The sequence below is a fragment of the Lytechinus variegatus genome, chromosome 6 (assembly GCF_018143015.1).
Source record: "Lytechinus variegatus isolate NC3 chromosome 6, Lvar_3.0, whole genome shotgun sequence".
Lineage (NCBI taxonomy): Eukaryota > Metazoa > Echinodermata > Echinoidea > Temnopleuroida > Toxopneustidae > Lytechinus > Lytechinus variegatus.
The window spans coordinates 12,851,649-12,878,726 of NC_054745.1; the positions used below are offsets into that span (position 1 = coordinate 12,851,649).

The window sequence follows — 27,078 nt, forward strand, 5'->3', positions numbered from 1 at the left end:
TTTTATGTGATTGTGTTCTTACTTAAAATGTGTTTGAATGCTGTCCAGGTTGTAATTGATGAGGTCAAAAGACATGAATCATGTGTGTTAAGCCTTACTATTGGTTTGTGTGAGCTAAACCTGTGGTGTGTTTTTTGTGGTTGCTTGAAAAAGGTTTCCATATGCCCCGCTTATCAAATCTCCTTAGGGCCCAAGCAATTGGCTAACTCCAAGCAGGGGTATCCCAAAACGATGTTGCCATCCGGTTTGGTGTGAGCAAAAGCACCATCTCAAGATTGAGTGCCAAATTCCTTGAATCTGGGGAAGTTAAAGATAGGCCAAGAAGTGGGCGTCCAAAGCAGACAACACCACAGGAAGATCGCTATATCACCCTCTCTGCATTAAGGAATCGAAGGCTATCGGCAAGAAATCTCCAAGAAAGGTTTGTACGCAGATACAGCAGAAGACTTTCTGATCAGACGATCAGAAACCGGCTCCACGCAACCAACTTGAGCGCCCGTAAAGCTGCAAGAAGACCTGCCATGACTGCCCTTCACCGTCGTACCCGTATGCGCTGGTGCTGTGACCATTTACGATGGAACCAGGCGATGTGGAGATCTGTCCTTTTTTCTGATGCGTCACGATTCTGTCTTAGGAAGCTTGACGGCATGATCAAGGTCTGGCGACGTCCTGGTGAGCGATTTGCTGATTGTTGCATCGACAGAGTGACAGCATTTGGAGGAGGAAGTGTAATAGTATGGGGAGGCATTTCCACGATGGGGAAAACACCACTCATCCTTGTTGATGGCAACATGACAGCTCAGCTCTACAGAGATGAAGTTCTTCAACCAGTGGTACTTCCATATTTGCGCGGTAATCTTGGCCCGAATGCTATCTTTCAAGATGACAACGCTCGACCCCATAGAGCACGCATTGTCAATGAGTACTTGCAGAATGAGGGCGTTGAGAGGATGGAGTGGCCAGCGAACAGCCCAGACCTCAATCCAATTGAACACTTGTGGGATCAGCTTGGCAGGTCTGCCAGGCAGAGAGTGACTGATCGTACAACGTTAGCAAAGCTTCGCCTGATTCCGGTTGAAGAGTGGAACGCCATCCCACAGGCTCGTGTGACGAGATTGGTGAACAGTATGAGGAGGAGATGTAATGCAGTAGTTAATGTGTTTGGGTCATCTACCCGCTACTGACTCGTGTTGTATGAAGTTCTCAATAAAATGTAAGAAATTGATAAAACATCAACAATTTGTTTCTTTGTCTTCATTGTCTTTTAATGTTTGAAATAAAGAGTTAAACACCAATCCAAGTCTGTTGAGTACAATCGTGAATTCACTACTGAAAACAGTGAATTTTGCAACATTTTGTTCTTGACATTACTGCTCATTTATCATGACTGCGCATCTCATGGTAACATCAACATAACAAATGACATATCATTCCAAAGAGGAATAATTCCGCTTGCATTTGACTTGACACCATTTTCATATATGGTGATTGGCCAATAAGATTTTTATAACCCCTCAAAGTCAAGTTGCATTACTTTTTTTGAGGGGTTTACTTTAAAGGTTGAGCAAATAAAAAAGTAAAAATTCCACAAGTTCTGCAAATGAAAAAAGAACAAGTTCTTACCACATTGCATCTCATCTGAGAGGTCTCCACAGTCATCAGTCAGATCACACACACGTGAGGAATCAATGCATACCTGATTGGAACACTCAAAATCTGATACACTACAAGGCGCCGAAGGACCAGGAAACCCGCATCCCATGAATGCAATATCGTCCACTGCAATATCACCAAGGACATCAAACGAACGGGTTGCATCGTATTGTATCTGGAATGCCCCATGTACTCTTCCAATACCAAGCTCGATTTTGGTCCACTGGTTGCCGAGATCTTCCGATAGATAGATGAGAAGAGTTTTGGAGAGACCGGACTTCAGGAAGACCCCAAGGCTTCCCACATCTGGAGAAAAAAAATGCAAACGGTTTTGGGGTTATTATAAAAGGCCATGATGATGGGGGCTGATATTAGTTGATAGATTATGATAGTTTGGCTGTCTTTCTTTCAGATTTTATGAGTACTTTTCCATATTTTATGATGAAAATTACCTATTTTAGCTCTTTGCCTACTTTGAGTCACATCAAGCAGACTGCCAGGTGGGACTCAAGACACATTCTATTCAAAATACACACAGAATGAATTGAGTATGTTTTAAAGGATGGATTATATCCGTGATGGGTAAATTAGAGTTAAGAAAATCAGTTGGGAAATGCTTATTTGCAATCTTTTTAAAAAATTATTTGCTTTATTACCAAGTTTGAATCATGTTTTTCTGTATGTAATAATTTCAAAATATGGCCTGGTTTGGTTTCACACTGTAGCTCTTAGCACCACAATATGCCAGCTAACACTGCTTTTTAGCAGGGCAAGATAGTAACGTACTATTTACCATGCTAGCCTACTTTTGTTATATGTAGTGTGAAACTGAAGTTGTCTAAACTAACCCCAGAAAATTGGTGGGGCTAAGGCTCTCCCTTTGCCTCACCTATTTCCTGGGGTCAAGGAAAATTTCTGTAGTGTCAAAAGCATATATGGCACAACAAATGCATTTCATACCTGTTCCATAGAGATGGACCCATATCTCCATCAGGCAAGACGGGCTGGCATTATGAAGTTCAGGGGACATTAGAATAGCTTTACTGTATCCTGATCCCTGACTGGAGTCCACATAGAGGTAGTGTCCTAAGGATGTGCCGAGGGTGTGGTCGTACGACGGTCCAGTGTTATCAGTGGGCGTGGCTCCAGAGCCGATTAACCACTTGAAACTGCCGTCACTGACATCTGTGTAGTTGCACAGGCCGGACTCAAAGTCACATGGTCCTGCATTAATGGAAATAAATACACTTGAATTCTACATAATACACAGAAAGTGAACTGAACATATTGTTGTGCTATGTCTTTCCTGAATCCTGAAAGTTGCAGAAGGCCAGAAAGGCTCAGCCAAATAATTTTTGAAGTGGTACATTGAATTTGGCCAGTGCTCAAAATGAAATTATGCTAGGGAGGACCACAAAATTATGCTAAAATTATGCCAAATGAAATAACAACATGGAGCAGCAAAATATACTAAATTACGCTAAAAATTTATGCAAAAATGGGTGAGATAACTTAACAATTTTTTGAAATCAAATGAAATAAATAAATATGTCTATATAAATAAAATAAAAACTATTAAAAAAACAAAAAATTGAAAAATAAAATTTGATTTTTTTTTTTGAAGATTATAAAATCAAATATAAAAAAATAAAAAAAATTGACAATTTAATTACAATAATCAATTTGCTCAGTAGATGCAAAAATGCAATGACTTGCACGGTTCTCATGCACTGGGAGAAGCCTGAAAGAAGGGGCGGGGGTATGAAAACCTGTATGTATCTTGTCCAGATTGTGAAGACTTAAAAAAAACATAAACAAAATATTGGCCTGAGCCCCCCCCCCCACAAACAAAATGCATCCAGCCTTGCATCGCCACTCACACCCTGCCTGTCTTTATTCTAATCTTTAATAAACAAAATAGTCAAGCTTGCTGAAAAGGGGTATAGTTCTATATTCAAAATAAGTTTTTTAGATCCTGCATGGGAATACTTGGTTGACATAGTAACCGAGGGGGAAACTTTCTTGTCGTAAGCATGTAAAATTCATGTTATATCTTTTTTCTGTATGATGCTGCAGGAATTGCTTCAAATCTATAAAAGACGATTAACAACATTATTGAATATTTCTGTCTCAAATTTTGTGACTGCTTAAAATAAAATTTAAAAATGGTATATTTTTTTCTCAACCCATTTGTTCTTTAACTGCGATTATTACATCATGAATCAACATCTGTCATGCGCTATGCACAACTGAATTACAACCAGAGAAAGAACAACACAAAATGACGCATATAGATGTCTGGTATAATTATTGGCATCTGCAGCTTATTTGTGAGGTATTTTCACAGAGACCCTGAGTCAACATAAGTATTTTGATATAATCTATAATGTGTGCATGCACAAAATGAAATAACTCAGACTTCTGACCTTTAAACTCATGACTTAATATCAAATCTACATACAAGCATAACAATGCATCTACCAACATGTATAACAATTACAAAGCTACCAAAATTCAGAAGCAGATAACAGTCTTACTTCATGAAAACAGGAGTACACATGTACTTGCCAACTGCATACATTTTACATGGGAATTGATCGACATATAAGCTAGATTCTGCAATTCGCACACTAACGGGAGGAAGTACCTCTTTTTGGTTTTGAATAGAATTGGTTGTAAGGCTATGCAGTTACTTAATAAGGTATAACAAGGCATGTATATTTGTTAGTTGTCAAAGTTTGCAAAGCATATGAAAATAACTACAAAAGTAAAGTTTGAGGTATAACAAGTCATCAAGTTTGAGGTATGGCAAGGCATCTCATAGTAAAATTCAAGTGTAATGTATAAAAAAGACAAGTGGAAAGACAGCAGCAAGTTTCATGTATGTACCCGGTATATCAAGGTATCTTAAGGACATGCAGTGCCATCAAACGAATATGTATCTCTCTGATTAAATAATGCGAGCGTGAGCTGAAAATTTTTGATATTGAGGGCTAAAAATTGACATTATAAGCGAATTGTTTTGTAATCATGATACTTAACTGTCTCGTTAAACAAACAATGCGAGCGCGAAGCGCGATCTAAAATTTTTGTATATACTGACCCTAAACAAGGAAATTTTGAGGATTATATGTTAGAATCCATTAAGAGTATAAATATCTCACCATAGTCATCTAATGCTATAGTGCCATCCTTTGCTGATTTAAATTGTTAGAATTACATCTAAACACAGTCATGAAGCACCTTTTGTAGTCATGTAATCATGATTATCATACGTATCTTACTAATCAAATACTGCAAGCGCAAAAGTGCGAGCTGAAAATTTAGGAAATATAGACCTGAAGAGGGGCATTCTAAGGGTTGTTTGTAGGAATTCTCTAAGACCCTACGTATTTGACTAACCAAATGATGCGAGCGCGAAGCGCGAGCTGAAATTTTTGTATATATTGACCCCAAACATGGATATTTTAAGGACTATAGTTACGAATCCATTTAGTCAGAGTGTACATATCTCACCATAGTAATCTAATGCAAGTGCCAAGCGCTTGCTGATTTTGTTAGAATTATATCTAAACACATGGAGCACTTTTTGAAGTCATTGTAATCATGATTATCATACGCATCTCACTAATGAAATACTGCGAGGGCGAAGCGCGAGCTAAAATTTTTTGATATTCAGATCAGAAAAATCTACATTTTAAGGACTGATTTTAGGAGTTCATGAAGAGCAGAAATCTCACCAATCCACTAATGCGAACGTTAGCACGGACAGGAAATGTTTTATATTAAGACCTTAAAATAGGGCAATAACTTTCAGTAGTCATAAAAAAAGAATATATTACTACTTAAAACAATAATAACTCTAATTGAGAGGAAATGTATTATTTTGTTGTACATTGATTTGAAAACGGGAGGCTTTAGTACAGCAGTTTTATATATCTCGTTAAAAAGTCTATGTGAGCGCCAGGAACAATGAAGACACAATTAAGCAAAAAAGTAAAGTTGTGAAAAAATGCTTCTTATGTTACATAACATAATACTATGATAAACAATTTCTTCTTTTCCCCACTACGTTTCTCTTCCTTTTTCCCTCTTTTTCTCCTTTTCCCCCTTTTTTTTTTGGCCAACCGATGGGGGGGGGGGGGCACGTGCCCCCACATGTCCCCACATGGTTTCACCAAAAAAAGTCCAAATTATGCTAAAATTATGCTAAATTTTGTCAAATTATGCCAAGCATAATGCCAGATGCTGAAGCGGTCCAAATTATGCCAAAAAGCATAATTATGCCAACTCTGGCAACTATGGGTACATTGAATTTGCTTTACCTCAAATAAGTTTGTATTCACAGGAATTTTACACTGTTTTGGGGCCAACAAATGATATTCCGCTACTATTAAAACTGACACATAAAAAACTTTAACCCTTAACGTGCCATGAACACATATCTGTGCATCCAGTGGAGTGCCACCAACACATTTTCGTGCAATGGTCATACAGCTATTGTTATGCCTATTGCATTTTGAGGAGTGCATTACATGCACGAGTGATTCCATTGTTCAGTTCAGCTTATGGTCAAGGGGTTTGACATTATTGTCTCAGGAGTGATTCTCGTTTTTATAAATAAAACAATTAAATATAGAGTCTTTGAAAAAAATATGGCACTCGCTGATTTCAGTGAAAGGCAGATTAAAAGTTAACTCATTGCCAACTAGAATCAGGTATAATCTCTGTACAAAGCCTCTGGAAATCTGAGGATGCAGTAGTCAGTGGGTTAAAGGTATTGTTTAACTTTGTGAGCAGCTGATTTAAAAAATTCTCAAACCAAGATGAAACATGTGTACAAGTGCATGTATTAGAACTAATTAACCCTGAAAACAACCATTATTGAGAATGAAAAGCTAAAACTACAAGGCAAACCCCGATTTTGTAAATAGGCATCTCATAGACACCTAAATAGTACACATTAGTGTATGGGATGAAATTAAGATGGTGTTTCCGGTCACTTTATATTTCAATTTTTGAAGCACTAAATAATAATTTTCGAACGCAATTTTTTCTGGGCTTATTTTTGTAACATATCACAGACAAAGGTGACAAGTGTGACCTTCTAACTCAGATTTTTTATAAGTCAAACCAATGTTAACCAATCACTTTAACATACCGCAGTTCATCTCATCGCTGTTGTCCCCGCAGTCATCTTGGAAATTACAGACCAGAGCTGCATCCGAAAGACATCCTCCGTTTGCACAGTAGAATTGACACGGTGGGGTTGGGGTGGGGGCGGAACATGCCCCTTTGTATAGGCTTATATCATCCAAACCAATATCGCTGGTAGAGGGTGCTCCAACCTGCCCTTCAAAGATGATCTATTGGGAGGAATGTAAAAGAAATTATGTACGGATGTATGATGATGATATGGAACTTATATATATGGTGCATAAAATTAATCTCTATGCACGTCACAAATGAAAATAAAATAAAAATATTGAAATAATTTTTCATTCACTGAATTATCCTATATCAAATAATATTATGCTGCAATATGATAGCAAGATTACATTGCTATATACTAAAGTCTACTGGAGAAATCTTACTATACATTACATCGTATATTATTGGAAAATGTTCTTAGCAAGTGAATAGCAGCATTGATAATAATAATTAAAATTATTTATTTGATATAAAATTAGTAATCAATTTATTCACTCATATACTTAAACATTATCATTTGACAATTCCTGTTGGTTTAAAAAACCTCTTGAGTTGGTGCTTTCTGAATCACAATATTATCATAGTAAATTAAGAGGCTTTTATAGGAGGAAATTATCATTTGTTTAACAAATTTTCGGCATTACTCCTATTTGTTTAAGATCAGTATGCTCGATCTGTAATGAAAATCATAAGTCAGAAAAAAATGGAACCAGTGGGATTCGAACCTGCCATCTACTGCTTTCCGGGCAGCGACTCAACCACCAGGCTATTCTGGTTCACGGCTAACTGATCTTAAACAAATAGGAGTAATGCCGAAAATTTGTTAAACAAATAATATTATCATACTTATCACCAATCATTAAGTAATTAACAAGCTTCTTGGCTTGTTGACTTCTCAGTTCTGTAAGACTAGTTAGCTTTGAAAGGGGCTGACTGGGTTCCAGAGGGGCCAAGAAAAGAAGTAACAAAATAACACTCACCTCATAATTACTTCCTTTGTCTACCAATGTCATAAGGGCGTGGTTCCAGCTGTCTCCCTGATCTGATGAAATGGACCAGACACTGCTCCAGTCGCTGAGATCATAACCGGCTCGGACCCAGGTCGTCAGTGACCCGGTACCATGCAGATGGTACCAGAGAGAGAGACACATGTCACCTTGGGCGATGATTGTCTCTGACATGAACAGGGCAGAGTCGTCGGCAAGGCGTGGTGGGGAGGAGTCAATGTACATGTAGTAACCTGGGTGAATTTGAAACAGATTTAGGAATTTATTCAGTTTGGGCTTTGCATTTCAGGCAAAGTCAGCCTGAAGTCAGCTAATGTGCATTGGCCCGTTACAGGAAGTGTTGCGATCAAACGCATCTAAGAAGATTTTGTGCAACTTGATTTTTTTCCAATGAAGCAGTCAGGACTTGCGCTTGATATTTTGAACTCAATTCTTTCTGCAACAGGCCCCTGGACATGCAGTGTTGTCAGCAAGAAAGGGTTGGGATGAGTGAATATAAAGGTATTAACCTGGGTAAATTGGAGGATAGATTCAGCTTAAATTTTCTTTCACTGATGCTTTTCAGGCAAACCTGTACAGCTTCTTCTTAGTATGAAAATTTGTAATCTAAAAATGATCATGACTTTATTGAGCAAGAATGTAGAGAAATGTGGGTCAGACATATGTGTAAAGTTTGATTATCTTATGGAAGGTGAATTCCATAAAATGATCAAACTTTTTGTGCGTCTAACCCCACTTTTCTCCAGTTTTACTTCACTTTATAAATTCACCAAGTCATAGTCCTTTGGGAACATTACAGACTTTCATATGAATCAGAAGTCAGAGACAGAAAATTTCATGAAGGTCCCATATTCAGGAGTTCGGTCGTATATATTTCATGGAATTGCCTAGAAGATGACTTTTCAATATTTACCTAGGGGTGTCCCGAGAGTATGGTCTGTGGAAGGACCTGTTCCTGATGCAAGTGTTGGACCACTATGACGTAACCAATCAAACTGGTCAATGTTTGACTCTTGCTGTCCAAGCCAGTTGGACGGGATGTTGACGTATGTACACAAGTCCGATTCAAAGTCACATGATCCAGGAGGAGCACAGGTGTCCTTGGTAAGGTCAAGGTCATCCAGGGCTAAGATGCCATCTTGGCTCACTGTGGCTTCAAAGACAATCTAAAAAGGAAAATATTTTATGTGAATATCATTAATATTGGACAATTTTTTCCTTTTGGGCAGTGTTGCAAATGGCTTGAAATATACTAGCATTAATTATCACTGTTTTTCATCAAATTCACAATATTAGAAGGAGAGTAGAAGAAACCTAAATTGCTTTATAGAAACAAACTTTTGCTGAAAATTATTTCCTTAATGAAAAATGGCCCTTTATAAACCATATTGGAAGTGAATATTCAAAAAGTGAATTTGTTAGTTATGCCATCAATTTCACAACATCAAGGTTTCAGCAGTACATGCAATTAATGAAATTAAGAAAAACCTTAAACATTTTGAAATCATGTTCCTATTTGACCAAAACTATGGTCTCATATGGGAATTGTCACCAATAGACATTATTATTGGACATCTTCCCTAATTTGTTAGGGCAAGTACCAGATGTATGACTAATAAATCAAACGTCTGAAAAATTTTTAAAAACAAAAAAGGCCATCACAACATGCAGTTGCACATTTGGGAATTCTATGCACTATTATATTTTCAACTTTTAAAGGATGCATCTGTACATTCTGCTATCCCCTTGATCCACACTTGCATATGGAAGTAAAAAGCTTTAATCTCACTGTGTATTCTAGTGCACTTGACAGGGATGCCTCCATCACTGTCCACAAATTGCCCATAAGAGGGAGCCCTCCATCGACCAAATACTGCACCGGGACGCCACCAACATTGAGAGAGACCCGTAGATCGGAGGCAACAGTTCCGGCGTGATAGAACAAAAATCGAATGCATCGTTGATAGGTGGAGGGGTAAACGGGGGAGATAAGACGGATTTTATCTGCCGGTGTGTTCTGGATGTTGTCAACGTATAGGAAATGGCCTGTCGGTGAAAAGGATCGTAGCATTGGGGATATAATCATTTAAGAGAAATTCAACAATATCATCAAATAAATAAAATGATATATAATCATGAAATTTCAGTTACTCAAATCTAAAAAAATCACTGGCATTATCGTAAAGAGCATCAGGAGGGAACGGATGGAGAGGCATTTCATGAACTTTTGTAGTACTATATTGTTAACTCTGACATTTTCAGTTATATCCTTGGTTTTGATTGGCTGAGAGCCCTTATAAAAATCGCCAATGGTATTTGAATGGTGCCGAATGGTAGTTGAATGGTGATCTGAATGGTAAATGGTACGCGAATGGTATTTAAGTGGTGTTTCAATGGTAAGTTCTTAATGGTAATTGGTAGTTTATTTAATGGTAAATGGTATACCATATACCCAATGGTGTCTCAGTGGTATGTGTCTAATGGTATGATTAGTATGATGAATGGTATACCACACACCCAATGGTGTCTCAGTGGTATTCAATGGTGTTTCAGTGGTATGTGCTTGTAATGGTATCATTGGTATGATGGATGGTATACCATTTATCCAATGGTGTCTCAGTGGTATTCAATGGTGTATCAGTGGTATGTGCTTGTAATGGTATGATTGGTATGGTGAATAGTATACCATACACCCAATGGTGTCTCAGTGGTATTCAATGGTGTATGAGTAGTATGTGCCTGTAATGGTATGATGAATGGTATACCATACACCCAATGGTGTCTCAGTGGTATACAGTGGTGTCTCAGTGGTATTCAATAGTGTCTCATTAGTGTGTGCCTCTAATGGTTTGACTGGTATAATGAGTGGTATACCATACGCCCACTGGTGTCTCAGTGGTATACAATGGTGTCTCAGTGGTATTCAATGGTGTCTCAGTAGTATGTGCCCCATAATGGTACGACTGGTATGATGAATGGTATACCATATACCCAATGGTGCCTCAGTGGTATACAATGATGTCTCAGTGGTATTCAATGGTGTCTCAGTAGTATGTGCCTGTAATGGTATGATGAATGGTATACCATACACCCAATGGTGTCTCAGTGGTATACAATGGTGTCTCAGTGGTATTCAATGGTGTCTCAGTAGTATGTGTCTCTATAATGTATGATGAATGGTATACCATACACCCAATGGTGTCTCAGTGGTATACAATGGTGTCTCAGTGGTGTTCAATGGTGTCTCAGTAGTATGTGCCTGTAATGGTATGATGAATGGTATACCATACACCCAATGGTGTGTCAGTGGTATACAATGGTGTCTCAGTGATATTCAATAGTGTTTCAGTAGTATGTGCCACTATAATCGTATGATTGGTATGGTGAATGGTATACCATATACTCAATGGTGTCTCAGTAATATCCATCACCAACCTCTCTTTTCCCCTTTGTTTCCTTTTCGCTTTTTGTTTCTTGGTAGTGAAAATTGAACGGCAGAAATGTAGCTCCTCTATCGTACGGTATACTGTTCGTTTTTATTTTAAACTACGTTCTTCATATTTTTATTTTCAAAGTTTTATTCTATTTAATTTACAATCATTTTGCTTATTTATGGCCGCTTTTTATGAAAAGAACTATATCTGGAGTGTTCCAAAGATATTTGCAATTAATCCGAAGATGCAAATTTACAGGTTATATACATTAATTTTATCTAAAACATATCAATTTGGATTTTTTGATGGAAGAAACAATAAATCAGTTGCAAGTTTGCAATGAAAAGTATGACTTTCAATTGATTTTGGAGTGTGAAATTGATTTTCGTTCGATTGCAAGTTTCTTGCAATGCCCCATATTTTGCTCAAAATAAATTCACTGTTGGTTGTCTTGCATGGTCCCCCAACCTCTATCAAATTCCCATCCGCAAACCCTGATATGGTCAGTCTGCAATGTCCAAATTTAGCCCCCTCCGAACCCATTTGTACGCTACTATAGCTGCTTCCAATCATGAATTATTCCTCTCTCTTTTTTTTACAAATGATATTTTCAAAATTCTAATTCTATTTTTAGGCCCTAATTATTCTTTCTCACGGACGGCGTTCATAAAGAGGAGAGCTATTCTATAGGCCGGTCATTACTTGATTGAAATGATTTAACCATATTGTCTTGCTCCCCCACCCCTATCAAAATTCCCTGCCGCCATACAGGATATAGTACAATGTAACAGAAAAGAAATATATACTGAATGAAATCTCAATTTCAATCAAAACAAAAGCAAATTAAAAGGGAAGAGGAATGAGTAAAAAATAATTAAAAAACAAGAAAAGAAAAAGGCAAAGAAGAAAGAAACAGAAAAGAAAAAAAGACAACGAAAATAAAAAAGAAAGAAGAGAGATAAAAGGAAAAAATATGAAGGGATCGAAAACTTTCTTTCATAGATTCCAAGATCCAAGGAAAACAGTGGCAAAAATTGATCTCACGCCACCGTGGTTTCCATCCCAGAACCAATCGAGAGGAAAAAGAAGACACCCCTGATTTGGTTTAATTCACCCCCACCCATATCGGGATGTGTATTTATCTTGGCGAAGAAGTCCCCTCCCCCAGATTTGGTCATAATTTATCCCCCCCATATGCGTTGGCTAGCGGGGCCGCTTGGCTGCTTGCCAGGTAGCTCTATTATACATGTTGTTCTCGCACGCACGCGTGCACGTCTAACCGCCAAGTGCAATATTTGAAAAAGAAAACTCGATCTACCGGTACTACCGTTTTGCCGTTGATAAGTCCGTCGATAATTCATCAAAAACTAAAGGAACACGGGTCAGATTCGGACAGCGACTTCAAAGTCATTTGTAGAAGGCTAAACAGTAAGTTCTATAACAATTTTCTTTGATTTATTTATCAAATTGTCTCAAAATGTTCGATGTCGTTGTACTGCCACGACCACTGCACTGCCACCGTCACTGCCCCGTTTGCGCTGGCCGCTGCTCTACGGGCTGGGACGTGGCTTTGACGATAGGGAGTGCTTATGGTTTATGCTTTGTATTTGCTGAGTTTAGCTCGGCGAGCATTGAATAGTAATTCGCTCATATTGCCTGATGTTTATTGTCAATGTTTTACAAAAACCATCTCTGAATACATTGAATTCATGAATGAATGATTTGTTAATGCTAATGTCAAGACTGTCAAAGTTTTAATTGTGATAATGTGAAATAGACCATTACTGCACAACGTTAATTCACTGAAATTGAAAACTTGCCGACAAATATTGCTTTGAAATTAGGCCTATAATTTGTTGTTGTTGATAGATGTTGGTAAATGAGATAAAATGGAGGTGAAACATGGTAAGGGTCCTAAAGTTTAAAAAATGATAAAGGCTACGCAGGCCTATAACTTAGCTACACCGTACACACCACTCATTGCACATACTATTTCAATGGTAAAATGTGCACTTTGTGTGTGGAACTGTGACTGGACGGAGTGACAAACGATTCCTATTCAATTTTTCGAGGAATTATGCAGAGAAAACTGGCGCTAATGCAGTTTTGCACCGGCCGATTACCAGCATACCTCATCACCAAAACTTGTTCCCAAATGTCATGACAGGTCCCTCAGTCAGATTTCGATGTTAATATACCCAACGCTTTTCAAAATATTGGGAATGACTGTATTTAGTCTGCGATCTCAACGTCGTTGATCTAATCCGTAGACATCACTTCGCAGATCGCTCGGATTCGCTGTAATATTTATATGGACTGAAGTTAGCAACCAAATCATGCTAACATGTGGCGAACAAACTGCCAGCATGCCGCATGAGAATATTTTGATCGCATAACTTCGGTCCATATCAACATGACAGCGAATCAAAGCGATCCGCAATATTTTGAAAAGTGGTGGGCATATTGTGTATTGATCTCAAAATGTGTGTAGACAATTCTGGTGGGGAGTTTTGCTCGAAGTTGCATGCACAACGAACAATTGTCCATAGACTGTGTACAACGGATAGATCGTCTCCGCAAAGCGATTCGAAGACCGCTGATTGGTCACTCGCGCAGATCACGTCATGACCACGTGGTCCCAAAAATAATTTCTTTGGACTGCGTGCGGAAGTATCGATAGCGATATCCGGTCACGTTGTGTACGCGGTAAATGGTCTTGGTTTGTGATCGGATCGCTCCGGTATTGATCGAAAATTATCGAAACTCTGCAATTTCATGCATATTCACGCGACGCTCCGAAACCCGGAAGCCAATTGACTTTGTGCACGTTGCGATAGACTCTACAAAAGGGGGACACTTGTGTAAGAAAGCCACATTTTATCAAACACATCGACTATTGCTCTCAAGGTGGGGGCACAGGTCAAATGTGCCCACTTAGATCTGCTTCTGCGATTGTCAATACCAGAAAATTGGAATTTATGTCATCGATTACCCTCCTTTTGAAAATTGCTGCTCTAGAAATTTGATTTCAGATGACATAGCTATTACTAGAATAAAGCATGCACAGTTATAATACAGCCTTGTCTGAACTTCGCTGAATACTATCACATTTCCTTATTTTTATCCTGAATTCTGGGCTGGTAATCAGAGATCCATGAAAAATATCTTTGACATTAAAGTTCTAAGATCATTCTTTTTCTATTACTATATTAGTATTCTATTTTTGTTTGTATCTGCACATACATGCAGATTTTACAACACTCAAATTGATTTTATTTCATTTTCAAAGTTTGGACGACGGATACACTGGATGATAAGTTAGATGGTCCAGCCTTATCTGGGAATGACACGACGTGTGTTGAACACAGAAAACGTGCCGTGTACAAGAAACAATTGGAGTTTATGAAAGGTAGGTGTGTAAGAATTTTCTTGAGTAGAAAAAATTGCAAAGCTTCATGAGATAAAACAGATTGTATTCCTGCAGTGGCATAGCTGAAAAAAAACCCTTGTCAGGAATGGTAAAAAATCCTGAGAAAGGATAAATGTCATCCCTATTTAGAGGAGCACACGTCTTTTGTGACGCCCCCCCCCGAAAAAAAAATCAGTATGTTGGCTGAGGGGGGAAGGGTGGACACTTTCCCCACGTATTCATTTGTTGTGGTATTTGTCATCATTGGGGCAACCTCCCATTAGATAATAGGTTATTGTCTACCCATCTATGGTTAAACATAAATTTATTTATATTTTACAAAATGTTTTGTTGATATTTGTTAATTGGTATCATTCAATTGAATGGTAGATTATACTGCAAATTTCTCGATATATAAAAAATATATGAACTTCTAAAAAAGCTTACACACGACAAGCATTCATATTTTGAACCCTTAGCTAATATACTGTCCTTTGCATTGTTTTCATCTAATATTTCTTATTGCAGCTTCAAGGAATTAATCCTGCCGGGTACCCATTCACTTCATCTGGGTCTAGTGATGCACAGTGTGGATGAATTTCGGGCTGAAGGAAAACACACCATGGCTAGGACTCAAATTCACGACCCTCTGTCTGAAAGGTGAGAGAAAGAACCACTAGACCACGACCTTATAAACCAGCTGATGTCATATCCCCATTTGTTCTTTTGTATTTTATTACAAGAAGTCGCGCTAATTTACATTTTGTCCTCCGAGAACTATAAAAAATGGAGTGAAAATTTATTTCAAAGACATGTCCACCCTAACAAAAAAGTTGATTTGATTAAAAAGAAAAAAATCAAACATAAAAATCGGATGAAAAATAAGAAAGGTATGACATTTTTAAGTTTCGCTCAATTTCACTTAATAGTTACATGCACATCCAAGTCGGTATGCAAATGAGGGAACTGATGACATCACTCATTCACTTTTCTTTGTTTTTTGAATATGAAATATTATAATTTTCTCCTCATTGTCCAATGAAATAAAGTTTTATTTTTATTTTTTTATTGTCAAATCTGTAAAAATTAAAATATTGTACAATTCAAACAATGAAAACCAAAACAAAAAGTGAGGGACATCATCGATTCCCTCATATGCATGTGGGTAAATTGTGTATATAACTATTTTGTGAAAAATAGGCGAAATTTCAAAATTTCATAACTTTCTTATTTTGCATCCGATTTTGATAAAATATTTTGCATGATGCTTGCCTGATTTTCTCTGTTGATTCAAAAAAACCTTTTCTGTGGTGGACTTGACCTTTAATGTGAAGATATGCATTGCTGGAAATAATGATATGATACTTGGGACATATCATACACACATGTATGAAAATATGAAATAATTATTTCATTTTATACAATAAGCCTAACAAATATTCCTGACGATCCTGTGTACATTGGGTTAATTTTTTACCAAAATGTTGTTAAATTTCAAATTCAATAACTTTGTTATCAGATTTTAATGAAATTTTCAGCATAATCCTTTTCTGATTCATTCTCTCCCTACCAAAATCTCCCCTTTTCTCATGCTTTCTTTCTATGGTCCCCTTCATTCTCCTTATAACTATGTTATATGTAAAATGTAACCGGTCGTCCAACCAATTTAATTGAAGGGCTATAGGTACTCGAGACTGAAAGCTATGTGATATAATTCAAAGTGTACATCAGACAAACAAAAAACACTGAAAATTTCATCAAAATTTGTTGAGGATTAACGAAGTTTTGACGAATTAAAGTTGTTATTTTTTGGTAAAACTGTTCTCTGCAAGTCCTCATGAATATACAAGATCACAATTTATATATTTTTTGTATTATATGAATTTAAATTTTGTCCAAGCTCGGTTGTAAAAAATTACGATTGACTACTGATTTACTGTGTAAGACAATAATCATATTATTTCTCACACATAGTTGAGTCATTCATTTGATTCAACACAACAAAAATAGAAAAGAAATAAGTGGGTATCTTGTATATATATCATTTTCTATATTGTATATATATCATTTTCTATATATTTTGCTAAAATGGTCTCTATTTTTCTTCTGTTTTTTAGTGTTCCAAATTGAATAATTTTCTTTCCCTATTTTCATTATATTTTCTTTCTATTTGTGATATATTATTTATTTCTTAATGTATCATTATTGTATTTATGATAAACTTTTGGCGTGTTTCTACAGTAAATCATTAAAAACAGTTTATCTTTTCCGGACACGAATAACCTTATCATTCTTAAACCAACCTGTTTCTACAGACCTAATAATCTCATTAATTTGCATTTCGCGTCACAAATACGGCGGAAATCGGAAAATTCAACCTATAACCCCACATTGCATTTTGGTATGTCAAAAATTGCATCTCGTTAGGAAAATTTTCAAAATTCATGGTAGATCTCACTCATTGTAGCAGGTACACATTTTTCGCGATCAGCTGGAGAGATAAAAAACGGCCAGAATATATGTATACTGTGAAATCGCACTTCTTGGTTCAAGCACTTAAGCCAGACACGTATGCTATTTTGCCCCGTGTTTTTACAGAAAAGTAAAACGGATTAACATGGCAATAACCACCTCTCAGAGAGATGGTTATGAGAAACCGTATTTTGCGCGATGCAATTTATCAATAAACCGCATCGCGTCTGTTTCTACAGGAAAGTTATCCGGGATTCTGGATACTTACTGTAGGCGGGTAATACCTTTTAACAATTCTATGTAGAAACATGCCATTGATATATCTTTTTAGGTGAAAAGAAAAAAGAGACCAATTTGGGAGTACTATTTCCCCCCTTTTGGGGATATTTCATTTCTTCTAGGTGTGGCACCCTTTATTCATTTGGCCATGTGAAGGCTATCACACATTTTGAGTTTAATCTTCGAAATTTGGTGTTCATTAGTTTGTTGTCCAAACTCTGTCTTACATGTAAATGTTTATAGGAAGATTAACATAATATTTATGTGGAGTGCAATCATTGATCTCTTGTGGAGTCGCACAGTCACATGTATTCATAATATGGTGCTTTTATGCCATACCTGTCAATACTCTTTTGTACTTGAACTTATTAGTAAAAAAATGTGTATTAATGTCGTTGAAATCAATTACACACAACAGATTTAACATCAAGTTTATTGTATTACAAGTATCAGGTTTGTATGCAGAACAGTGGTTTTGCCAAGTACTCAATCCATGTAAAAAGCAATATGAGAGAACAGGTTTATTCTTGGAAATGTTAGTCTTCATTTGTTGTGTTTTTCAATCAAACTCTGTCTTGATGCATGTTTATTTTTAGATAACAAGATTGACAGAGTATAGATATCAACGAGTAGCTAAGTCATACATATTAATAACTTATGTGCTTTAATTATAAAGTCTATACTTGTGAATACTCTGTGCCATTTATGCTGTACTTAAACTTCTTATAGTAAAAACATTTTATTGACGTTCTTGAAATAAGTAACTGTTTTCATTTTTTTCTTGTGTATACTTATTCCATTATTAAGCCTACCACTAACCCCAGAGATATGCTGTTCACCATTGGTCTACCATTCACTGTACTTTATTGGCCTACTATACATTGCACATCGTTGTTCTTCTGTCTACCATTCAGTGTAAACCATTGGTCTACCATTGAATTTACACTTGTGGTCTATAGTGTATGACCAATGGTGTTATTTGAATGGTTGACTAATAGTATAATGTGTATGACAGTGTTGTATGGTAAATGGTAGGTCAATGGTGTGCAGTGTATGGTAAGCCAATGGTGTATGGTAAGCCTGTGGTGTACGGTGAATAGTAGTTCAATGGTGTATGGTAGGCCAATGGTGTACTGTAAATGGTAGGTCAATGGTATACGGTGTATGGTAGAATGGTGTAAAGTGAATGGTCAATCAATGGTGAACGGTGTGTGGTGTACGACGAATGGTAGTTGAATGGTGTATGGTGAGTGGTGAATGGTACACGAATGGTGTACTTTGAATGGTACGCGAATGGTGTATGACGAATGGTAGTTGAATGGTGTATGGTGAGCAGTGAATGGTACATGAATGGTGTACGGCGAATGGTGTACAGTGAATGGTACGCGAATGGTGTATGATGAATGGTACGCGGATGGTGAATGGTACACGAATGGTGAATGGTACACGAGTGGTGTATGTTGAATGGTAGGCGAATGGTGTATGGTGAATGGTGTAAGGTAATTGGTAGGCCAATGGTGTCCAGTGAATGGTGGCTGAATGGTAAATGGTAGGCAGTGAATGGTGGCTGAATGGTGAATGGTGGTCAATGGTAAACCTGTCTATAGTGGCCATATGGTAGATCAATGGTGAATGGTGTTTGATCAATGGTATATGAATGGTAAATGGTGCTCATGAATATGGTAATAGTAACGTCCGAATTATTTAAATTAGTTTGAATGGTATACCATTGAGGCTTGAATGGTATACCATTGGTGTATGGTGGGTGCTGTGCGAATGGTATTCCAATGGTATATCAATGGTGTATGATAAATGGTAGTCAATGGTATACCATTCAATTTTTTTTATAAGGGAGGCTCTGTTACAATGGTAACTATCACAAAATGTCAAATTTTGATTGATGACAAATTGTAACTTGGGGGTTGCATCAACACTATCATGTGAGAAATCTTCAATAGAAAGAAACTGATCATCAGATAAACATCTGCCTTCTTTCTCTTCAATTATTCAATTGCAGTGACAGAACCAGTAAGACAGGTTTACTAAACAAAATTTCAAATAGTCAGTATGAAATACCAGATTACAATGAAGTCCTGGGCTCCGTAACACAAAGATTAGCAATCAATCGCTAAATGAACTGACCAATCAATATCAATGTTACACGCGCATTTGGTTTAAATACTGACCAGGGACCAATCAGTGCGATTCTTTCATATGTGCAATCCATCGCAAACCTTTGTGTTACGGAGCCCTGATCATGTACATGTGTGTATATTGTACCACTTACTGCAGTTAACTTTTATGAATATGCTTCAGAAATATTTTGATAAGTACACAATGTGTTTTGACCTCGTTGTTTAACAAAAAATAAAAATAATTTTTTTTTAAACCACATTTATTTCTTGCGCTACAAGATTTTGTTTAGAAATGGTTAGCTTTTGAAAGAATCTTAATTGTCTCTAATAAGGTTCTTCGTCACAGAATTTGAATACCTGCAAAATGGTGAGATTCAAACTGATTTTTTTATAATGAAAACATATATAATGATAAAAAATCCTCCCTACCTTGTGCCGTTTGGTATGTACTGTCTACATCAGGACCATAGACGAGGGTGGTTGTTGCACCTGTTGCTAATCTCCAATCTCCATCATCCGTTACATCTTGCTGGAATCCGCACAGGTCACCTTGTTCAAAGTCACATGATACTACACATACGGAATACATGATAATCAATTCATAAATATGTTGATCAAAATGTTGGAATTATGGTGTGCTCAAAGAAACTGACATGAGAAGAAAATGGCAATGAGCTTTTCAAAGACATTTGAAAAATGCCGCCGGAATCAACATAATTCCCCAGGTTCATATACAGTAGTGTCCAAGAAACTCTTGTATCTTTTTTTATCCAACTTAACCCTAATACTCCCGGGGGGGGGCCATAATGGCCCCCCCCTCAACAATTTTCGCGATATATCTGCTGCGCGAAATTTTTTCACCTCGCAGCTCACTGACTTTTTACATTCAAGTCTCGCGCAAATTTTGAGACCAAATTTGTGACGCCCGGGTACGCGGTTACGACATTACGCAACATTATGCAAGTGCATGTCAGACCCAAAATTGCTCATAAACGTGATTTCATGTACAAATCCAATGCAAATTGAGTATTTAGCCAAAATTCATAAATGTTTCATTATTTCTACTTTTACTGATTAAACTTAATTAATTTTGCCTTGTTTATGATCAGAATTATGTCTGGAACAATTATCATTGAAAAAACAATAAAAACAAAAAGTAAAAAAACAAAGAAATACATAAGAAATTCATAAAACAATAAAATACATAAGAAATTCATTTCCAAACCAAAGTTTTTTTGAATTACGATTGTTAAGAATGCTACAAAGAAAATTTTTACCAAAAATTAGCATTCTAGGAGCTTTATTTAGTGAATTAGAGCAAAAAGTATGATTTATGCATAAATTAGCATAATTAATTCATATAAAATAAAATCTCATTATTTTGGAAAATTTTACCATACAGCCTTGTAGATTACATCGCACACTACCAGCGTGCAAATTTTTGCGTCGCTTGCGCGATCAGCGGCCGAGATCTTAAGGGGGGGCCATAATGGCCCCCCCGGGAATGACAAGAATCAAAATATCCAGGGAGATTTAGGGTTAAAGACTTCAAAATTTCACAGTATGAATAAGATTTTTTTTCAAATTTTTGGTTTTTGGAGACAAATTTACTATTTTGGCTATTTACCTAGAACCTACCTGGCAACTTATTGGTGGTTTTGGGGTGGTAGGTAATGAGAATATGACGTTCAAACAGAAGTGAGGATCTTGTTTTTTTTTTACTTGTCAAATTTTCCTCTGGAAAAAGTGTCCCACCTTTTTGAAAATCCTGGATCTGCCCCTACTTCAGAAGATTCCAAAATACAGATAAATCAGTTTGGTTTTTACACTCACCTGATGCAGGGCATTGACCACTGCTCATTGTGATGTCATCAATAGCAATGTCCCCTCTCACACCGTTTCCAACAACGCCAGTAAACTTTATCTAGAGGGTATAGAATTATAATGTAAAGCAAGAACAAGATAACACTTTTACATCACAGGGTCATTACCACTGCGATTACAACAATTTGAAATGGTAAGGGGTGGTAATAAATTGGATGCTACAGCTCACATTACAGCTTGAATACCAGCAGTAAACTTTGTCTAGAGGAGATAATTCACTGCGGCATGGGCACTCTGCCAAGTGGATTTGGCGCATTACAAATTCATATATTATTATTACTAATTAGGATACAAACCATAATCACCAAGCTAAGAATAAGATATTACATATAATGTGGTTATACTAAATAGAACATTTTTAAATGGTAAGGAGTAGTAGCAGAATTTGATGCCTTATTTTACTTTACTACTTGAAGAATATGACTCTCACAGTGGCGACGACACACTGTATGACTGTTCGCGATCCGATTTTGGAACAAATCGCACTTTGCTCATTTTCTGAAAATGTGAATGGAACATATCATTTTATTTGAGGTTAAAATTAATTTCAAAAATACTGATATAACCATTTTGACAGCATGCAAAGTAGTTTAAAATTGTATCCAATCGTACAACTGCTATGACATCATTATGACTAGATATTAAATTCGCTTTTATTCTTAGAAGGATGATAGCATAGTCACAGATTTGAACAGGCATTCGTAGGATGATTTTAAGATATTCCAAGTCTCAAAGTTAGCATCAAATTCTACATCATTTTATTCTGAAATTGGGTTGCAGACCAATCGTAAGGTGTGCGGTCGCCTCAAGACTCTACAGGGGAGGTGGGGGTGCTCCACCTGCTGTCAACAACTCAAGCCTACAACCAATAGACTGAATCAAAATTGAAAAAAAATATATATATCACTCACTAGAAAATCTCCGGTCACATAAACCTGTCCAACCATCCACTCATTTCCTTGGTCTCCAGATCTACTCCACAACACTTCATCAGCGCCCCCGCTCCTCTGGGCGTATACCTCCAAACGATTTACATCCGAGCCGTACATATAATACCACCATGTAACACACATTCCTTGGGAGCCTGTCGTCATGGGAACTGACAAAAGTGATGCATGCTCACCGAGTAGATGTCCATCGGCTTCCGCATACATGTAATACCCTGATTGAAAAGAAGAAAAGTTCTTTGTTATAAATGAGTTTTTGAAAGATGTCTATTAGCCAGATTTGAAATGCATCTGGGCCCCATCCGCCCCATCTTACAAAGAGTTATGATTGATCCGATCAATCACAACTATGGACGGCCAGCAACGTCAACATCTATTATGCACGTTTGTTCGAAATATTTTATAGCGATGATGTATATTCATGCATTCGTTGTTTTCTTGAAAATTCACTGTGCTTCTCTTTGCATTTTAAGAACATTGTGCAAACTTTTTGTAGAAAAAAATTATGACATTGATGGATTTCCATAAAAGTTACAATTGATTGGATCAATCGTATCTCTTCGTAAGACAGGGCCCTGGAATCAATTTTCCATCCATAACTCCTAACCTAGGGCTCAACATGTGACATCTACATCAATTCATTACTTCATTAATATTGCTGGGATTATATGTGCAAGCCACAGTGCCCAGTATTAGTTATGCATGGTTAGTATCCATTTGACTCTTATCGAAAGGTAGGCCTTAATTATTTTAGTTAATATTCAGTTAATATTATTTTCTTTACAATGTGAATTAATGAGAATTCCAATGAAGTCTGCAAATTTTGTCATTTAGTTTTTAAATATATATTAAAAAAATCATAGGGTAAACAATGATCATCAAAGAATAATTCATTAGAAAATCAGATGTACAAATCAAAGTGTATACCATACAAAGAAATTGTTCCCTTGTAGACTAGATATCAGAGTAATGAATATACCAACACAACACAGCAAAGTCAAGAAAATTACAAAAAAATTGGTCGCACAGAGTATTTTTTCGGATCATTTTGTTATCATTCTATACTTAGTTGATGCCAAACTCGTGTATTGAGAAGAAAAATTGCTAAGTACAGTGAAAACCACTCCAAAAAGTAGCTACATAACAAAAATATGAAAAATTATTAAGAATGAAAACATTTATGAAAGGTTACCATTAATGTTTGTGAGGGTGTGGTCAACCTGTGGCCCAGTCCCTAGAGTGGGTGTGGCCCCCGAAATCCATAGCCAATCAAAATCATCCCCTACATCATCCTGGGTGAATTCACACATATCAATCTCAAATGTACAGAGAGATATGACTGGAGCTTCATGATGATACAGGTAGACAAAAAGAGAAAAATACATTCATTAATTTATTCAAGTCCATTAAATCCATTAAAATACATTGAGCATATAAAAACATTAAAAGTAACAAAAGAAAAAAACAAGGATATAAATGCAAGTAAGATAAGAAAGCTAAGATTGAACAAAGGCTATTTACAGTAGCCTACATGCATTCAAATGAAAATGAAATAGGAAGCTGCAAAAGAACAAAGCAAAGGTTCTGTCGAGGCAGTCCCTATGGACAGTAAAATGTAATATTCAAGACCTGTACTAATAAAACAAACATATTATTATAAGGAAATAGAATAGAATTAAGATGAATTAAATGGCGATGTTGAATACTTCCTTGAATAAAAACACCCATAAACTTCAGCAGTCACCTAATAAACATGAGTTTTTTTGAAGTTTTGCTTTTCCTCCTTCCAAAAATTATATTAAGCCTTATCAATCAACTTCCATTCCTTATGAACAACTTGTTATTACTTCTTCCTTTTAAACCTTATGAAAGGGAAATTACAAGTTGATGACCAAGAACATCTTCAAAAGAGGGAAATTTACCAATTTACATAGAAAAACAAAGATTATAATTTTGCTTGAAATATTTTTTCAATATGATATAAAATCTTTCAGGATCAAATTAGGTCATTATAATAAAATGGACAATTCATAGTAAGTTATAGGCTACATTTTCTTTTTGAATAGATACATTTTGTATCTATTTCCTAGTACCATAGTTTTGATGAACACTTATCAACAATTTATTCAAAACTTCCAAACCTCTTATTTGAACAATAACGTGTATTTGAATAAGAATTTATTTTTGTTTGGGTGCCCTGACGCTCAATACTCTACTGTAAACCATTATATTCTTTATGCTAAATATTTCATTTTTTTGACACGTTGTAAGGGTAATCGGTTGTGTTTTAGCTCTTTTAAGAGCGTATTGAAACGCTATTGTGAAATTGAAAGGGTTCTCAGTCAAAAACATCTTAATTTTGTCATATCATTAGATAATAGTACGCACGTACATTTGTTGTAAACATGTTCGCTTCATGATTCTTTTGTAAATTGAATTGCTTTCGTGTTTGATTTCTGAATAAAATCTTTCTATGAAAGAAAAAAAAAGTTTTGATGAACACAGATGAAAGATACTGGCAAATTATGAAAGAGAATGGTGTACAAACACTATACCTGGTGTTGGTGTAGTGGACGGTGTCGGTGCTGCAGTCGTGAGTTGAGAGCATGGTACCATTTCAACATCTACATCATCAATGGCAATGTCACCAGTTGAATCAATTAAATAGACAGCTTCTAGTTGGATCTGCAAGGCAAGCAAGAATGCAAAAACAATATGCATTAATGGAAAATATTGGCCCGTATTCTAAAATAGGGTAAAAATTAAACCCTGGTTGTGGTTTAACTATGGATAGCCAGTTGTGACATAAATCTCTAACATTAGAGGTTCATAGCATCAGCTCATTTGACTCTAAAATAATTCCTGTCTGGGAATAATGAATAAGATAATCTTAACATAATTCTTATGCAAAATATTTTGGTCCTACATTGCAAATCACGATGCAAAGTGAAGAAAATTGATTGATAACACAATCTTACCCTGAATTCAGTATCACTTGAAAGAGGAACCTGTCCTTTCAGCCACACATTTCCTTGATCACCACTCTTAGACCATAACTGAACCTGTGATCCTGAGTTATTCACTGAATACACATTTAACTCCCCAACACCTGTATTGGAAAAAAAAACAGGAAATTTGATTGACACATAAAAGAGGTAAATACTTTCATATATTCAACATTAATCTTCTTTTGTTCCTCAAAATGGCAATAATCATTAATTTGAGATTCATTTCCTTACTTTGAAAAATTAGAATATGGGAAAAGCATGAGTCAAAATTTATGATAAAATAGTAAATTACTTAAAAAGTTGCTAATTTGTGATTTGTAATTTAAGGAGTGATTTAACTGTTTCCATTGTGTTGCCCATTTGGGGTGTGTAATGATTAGCTCAATGTAAACGGCTTTTATATGGATAAAACATGAGTATAAATTAATGATATTAATGATAAACAAATGAATCTACTAAATAGTTGCCAATTTGCATTTTTAGATAGTGATTTAATTGTTTTCATTGTGTTGCCAATTTGGAGTGTGCAATGATTAGCTTAAGATTAACAACTTCTAGACATGAAAGACTTAAGCCTACAATATGCGCCATATGTAGATCATAATAAATAATACTGTATGGAGTATGCCATGAATAATCAATGTCACAGAAAATTCAAAATTTGCCCAAATTCAGCTTACCTGCACCATACATGTGGTACCACATAGTAAGACAGCCTTCATTGGTAGGGTCAAAATGTTCACTGTTGAGCACCGCATTGTCACTGGTCTGAATGGATGGTAGAGAGGTCTCAAAGTATACATAGAATCCTATTGAAAACCAAAAGTAAGAAGGAAATACCAATTGGTGCACAATGCTTATGAATGAGATGACAATCACAATAGGTTATATAAGTCAAAAGTACCACAGTTTAATACATTTTAAATACAATAGATGCAATGCCTTAAATATGTAATATGCCATTAAAAAACATACTCGAAAATATCCTAATGAAGAAGGAGAATAGCTAGAAAATATCAATCGGTGCACAGTAGTTATTAGATTAAATAATGATAGAGAGTATAACATTAAATGAATATGAATAACATTTCAAAAATGTAAGTAACAGATATAAAAGGATTTAATGTCAACTGGTAATGAAATATTTTCAAATGAATATACATAAAATACCTCCAAACAATGGTGACATTCACACATGCTTATCTAGCACTTTTTATTTACTTTAGTAGAAGGCTCTAAGCACTCTACCGAAATGCATTATTTTTTAATTTCAGCATTATAACAATGTGAAAAACATTATCGCATACTACACTGTGAACATATTGTGAAAATGCACAAAGTTGATGTGTCAACTCTATGATATTATATCCAACCTTCTTAAATTTGAGAATATTTACAGTGCCAGGCATGTAGTCTAATATGTGTTCACACTGTAAACATGTACAGTGTAGAGATGTTCACAGTATAATATTATCTCCACACTGTGAGAACTCACTGTGTAGGGTATTCACAGTATGAAATAATCTGTACACTGTTAAATTAAAGCAATTTAACAATCTAAATTACATATTCACATAGTCAATTGTACAACGCCTACTTGGCTAGTTGCTCCCTTTTCATAGATTACTGGAGGGAAAAA

General features: G+C 36.1%; 2 protein-coding genes across 2 annotated transcripts in view; both read right to left on the reverse strand.

Annotated features, from left to right (window-relative positions):
- Positions 1 to 9,942, reverse strand: part of LOC121416844 (MAM and LDL-receptor class A domain-containing protein 2-like) — a 66,146-nt gene extending 56,204 nt beyond the window's left edge. Inside the window, exons 1-6 of the mRNA XM_041610361.1 lie at positions 9,661 to 9,942; positions 8,785 to 9,037; positions 7,845 to 8,104; positions 6,815 to 7,019; positions 2,614 to 2,877; positions 1,624 to 1,959 (exon numbers count right to left, since the gene is read on the reverse strand). Of these exons, the coding sequence (XP_041466295.1) occupies positions 1,624 to 1,959; positions 2,614 to 2,877; positions 6,815 to 7,019; positions 7,845 to 8,104; positions 8,785 to 9,037; positions 9,661 to 9,942 (1,600 nt within the window). The remainder of the gene's footprint in view (positions 1 to 1,623; positions 1,960 to 2,613; positions 2,878 to 6,814; positions 7,020 to 7,844; positions 8,105 to 8,784; positions 9,038 to 9,660) is intronic.
- A 9,530-nt stretch (positions 9,943 to 19,472) lies between these two features.
- Positions 19,473 to 27,078, reverse strand: part of LOC121416846 (MAM and LDL-receptor class A domain-containing protein 2-like) — a 161,850-nt gene continuing 154,244 nt past the window's right edge. The window contains exons 112-119 of the mRNA XM_041610363.1: positions 26,120 to 26,248; positions 25,410 to 25,540; positions 24,987 to 25,116; positions 23,624 to 23,776; positions 22,396 to 22,646; positions 21,434 to 21,524; positions 20,030 to 20,170; positions 19,473 to 19,507 (exon numbers count right to left, since the gene is read on the reverse strand). Coding sequence (XP_041466297.1) covers positions 19,473 to 19,507; positions 20,030 to 20,170; positions 21,434 to 21,524; positions 22,396 to 22,646; positions 23,624 to 23,776; positions 24,987 to 25,116; positions 25,410 to 25,540; positions 26,120 to 26,248 — 1,061 coding nt within the window. The remainder of the gene's footprint in view (positions 19,508 to 20,029; positions 20,171 to 21,433; positions 21,525 to 22,395; positions 22,647 to 23,623; positions 23,777 to 24,986; positions 25,117 to 25,409; positions 25,541 to 26,119; positions 26,249 to 27,078) is intronic.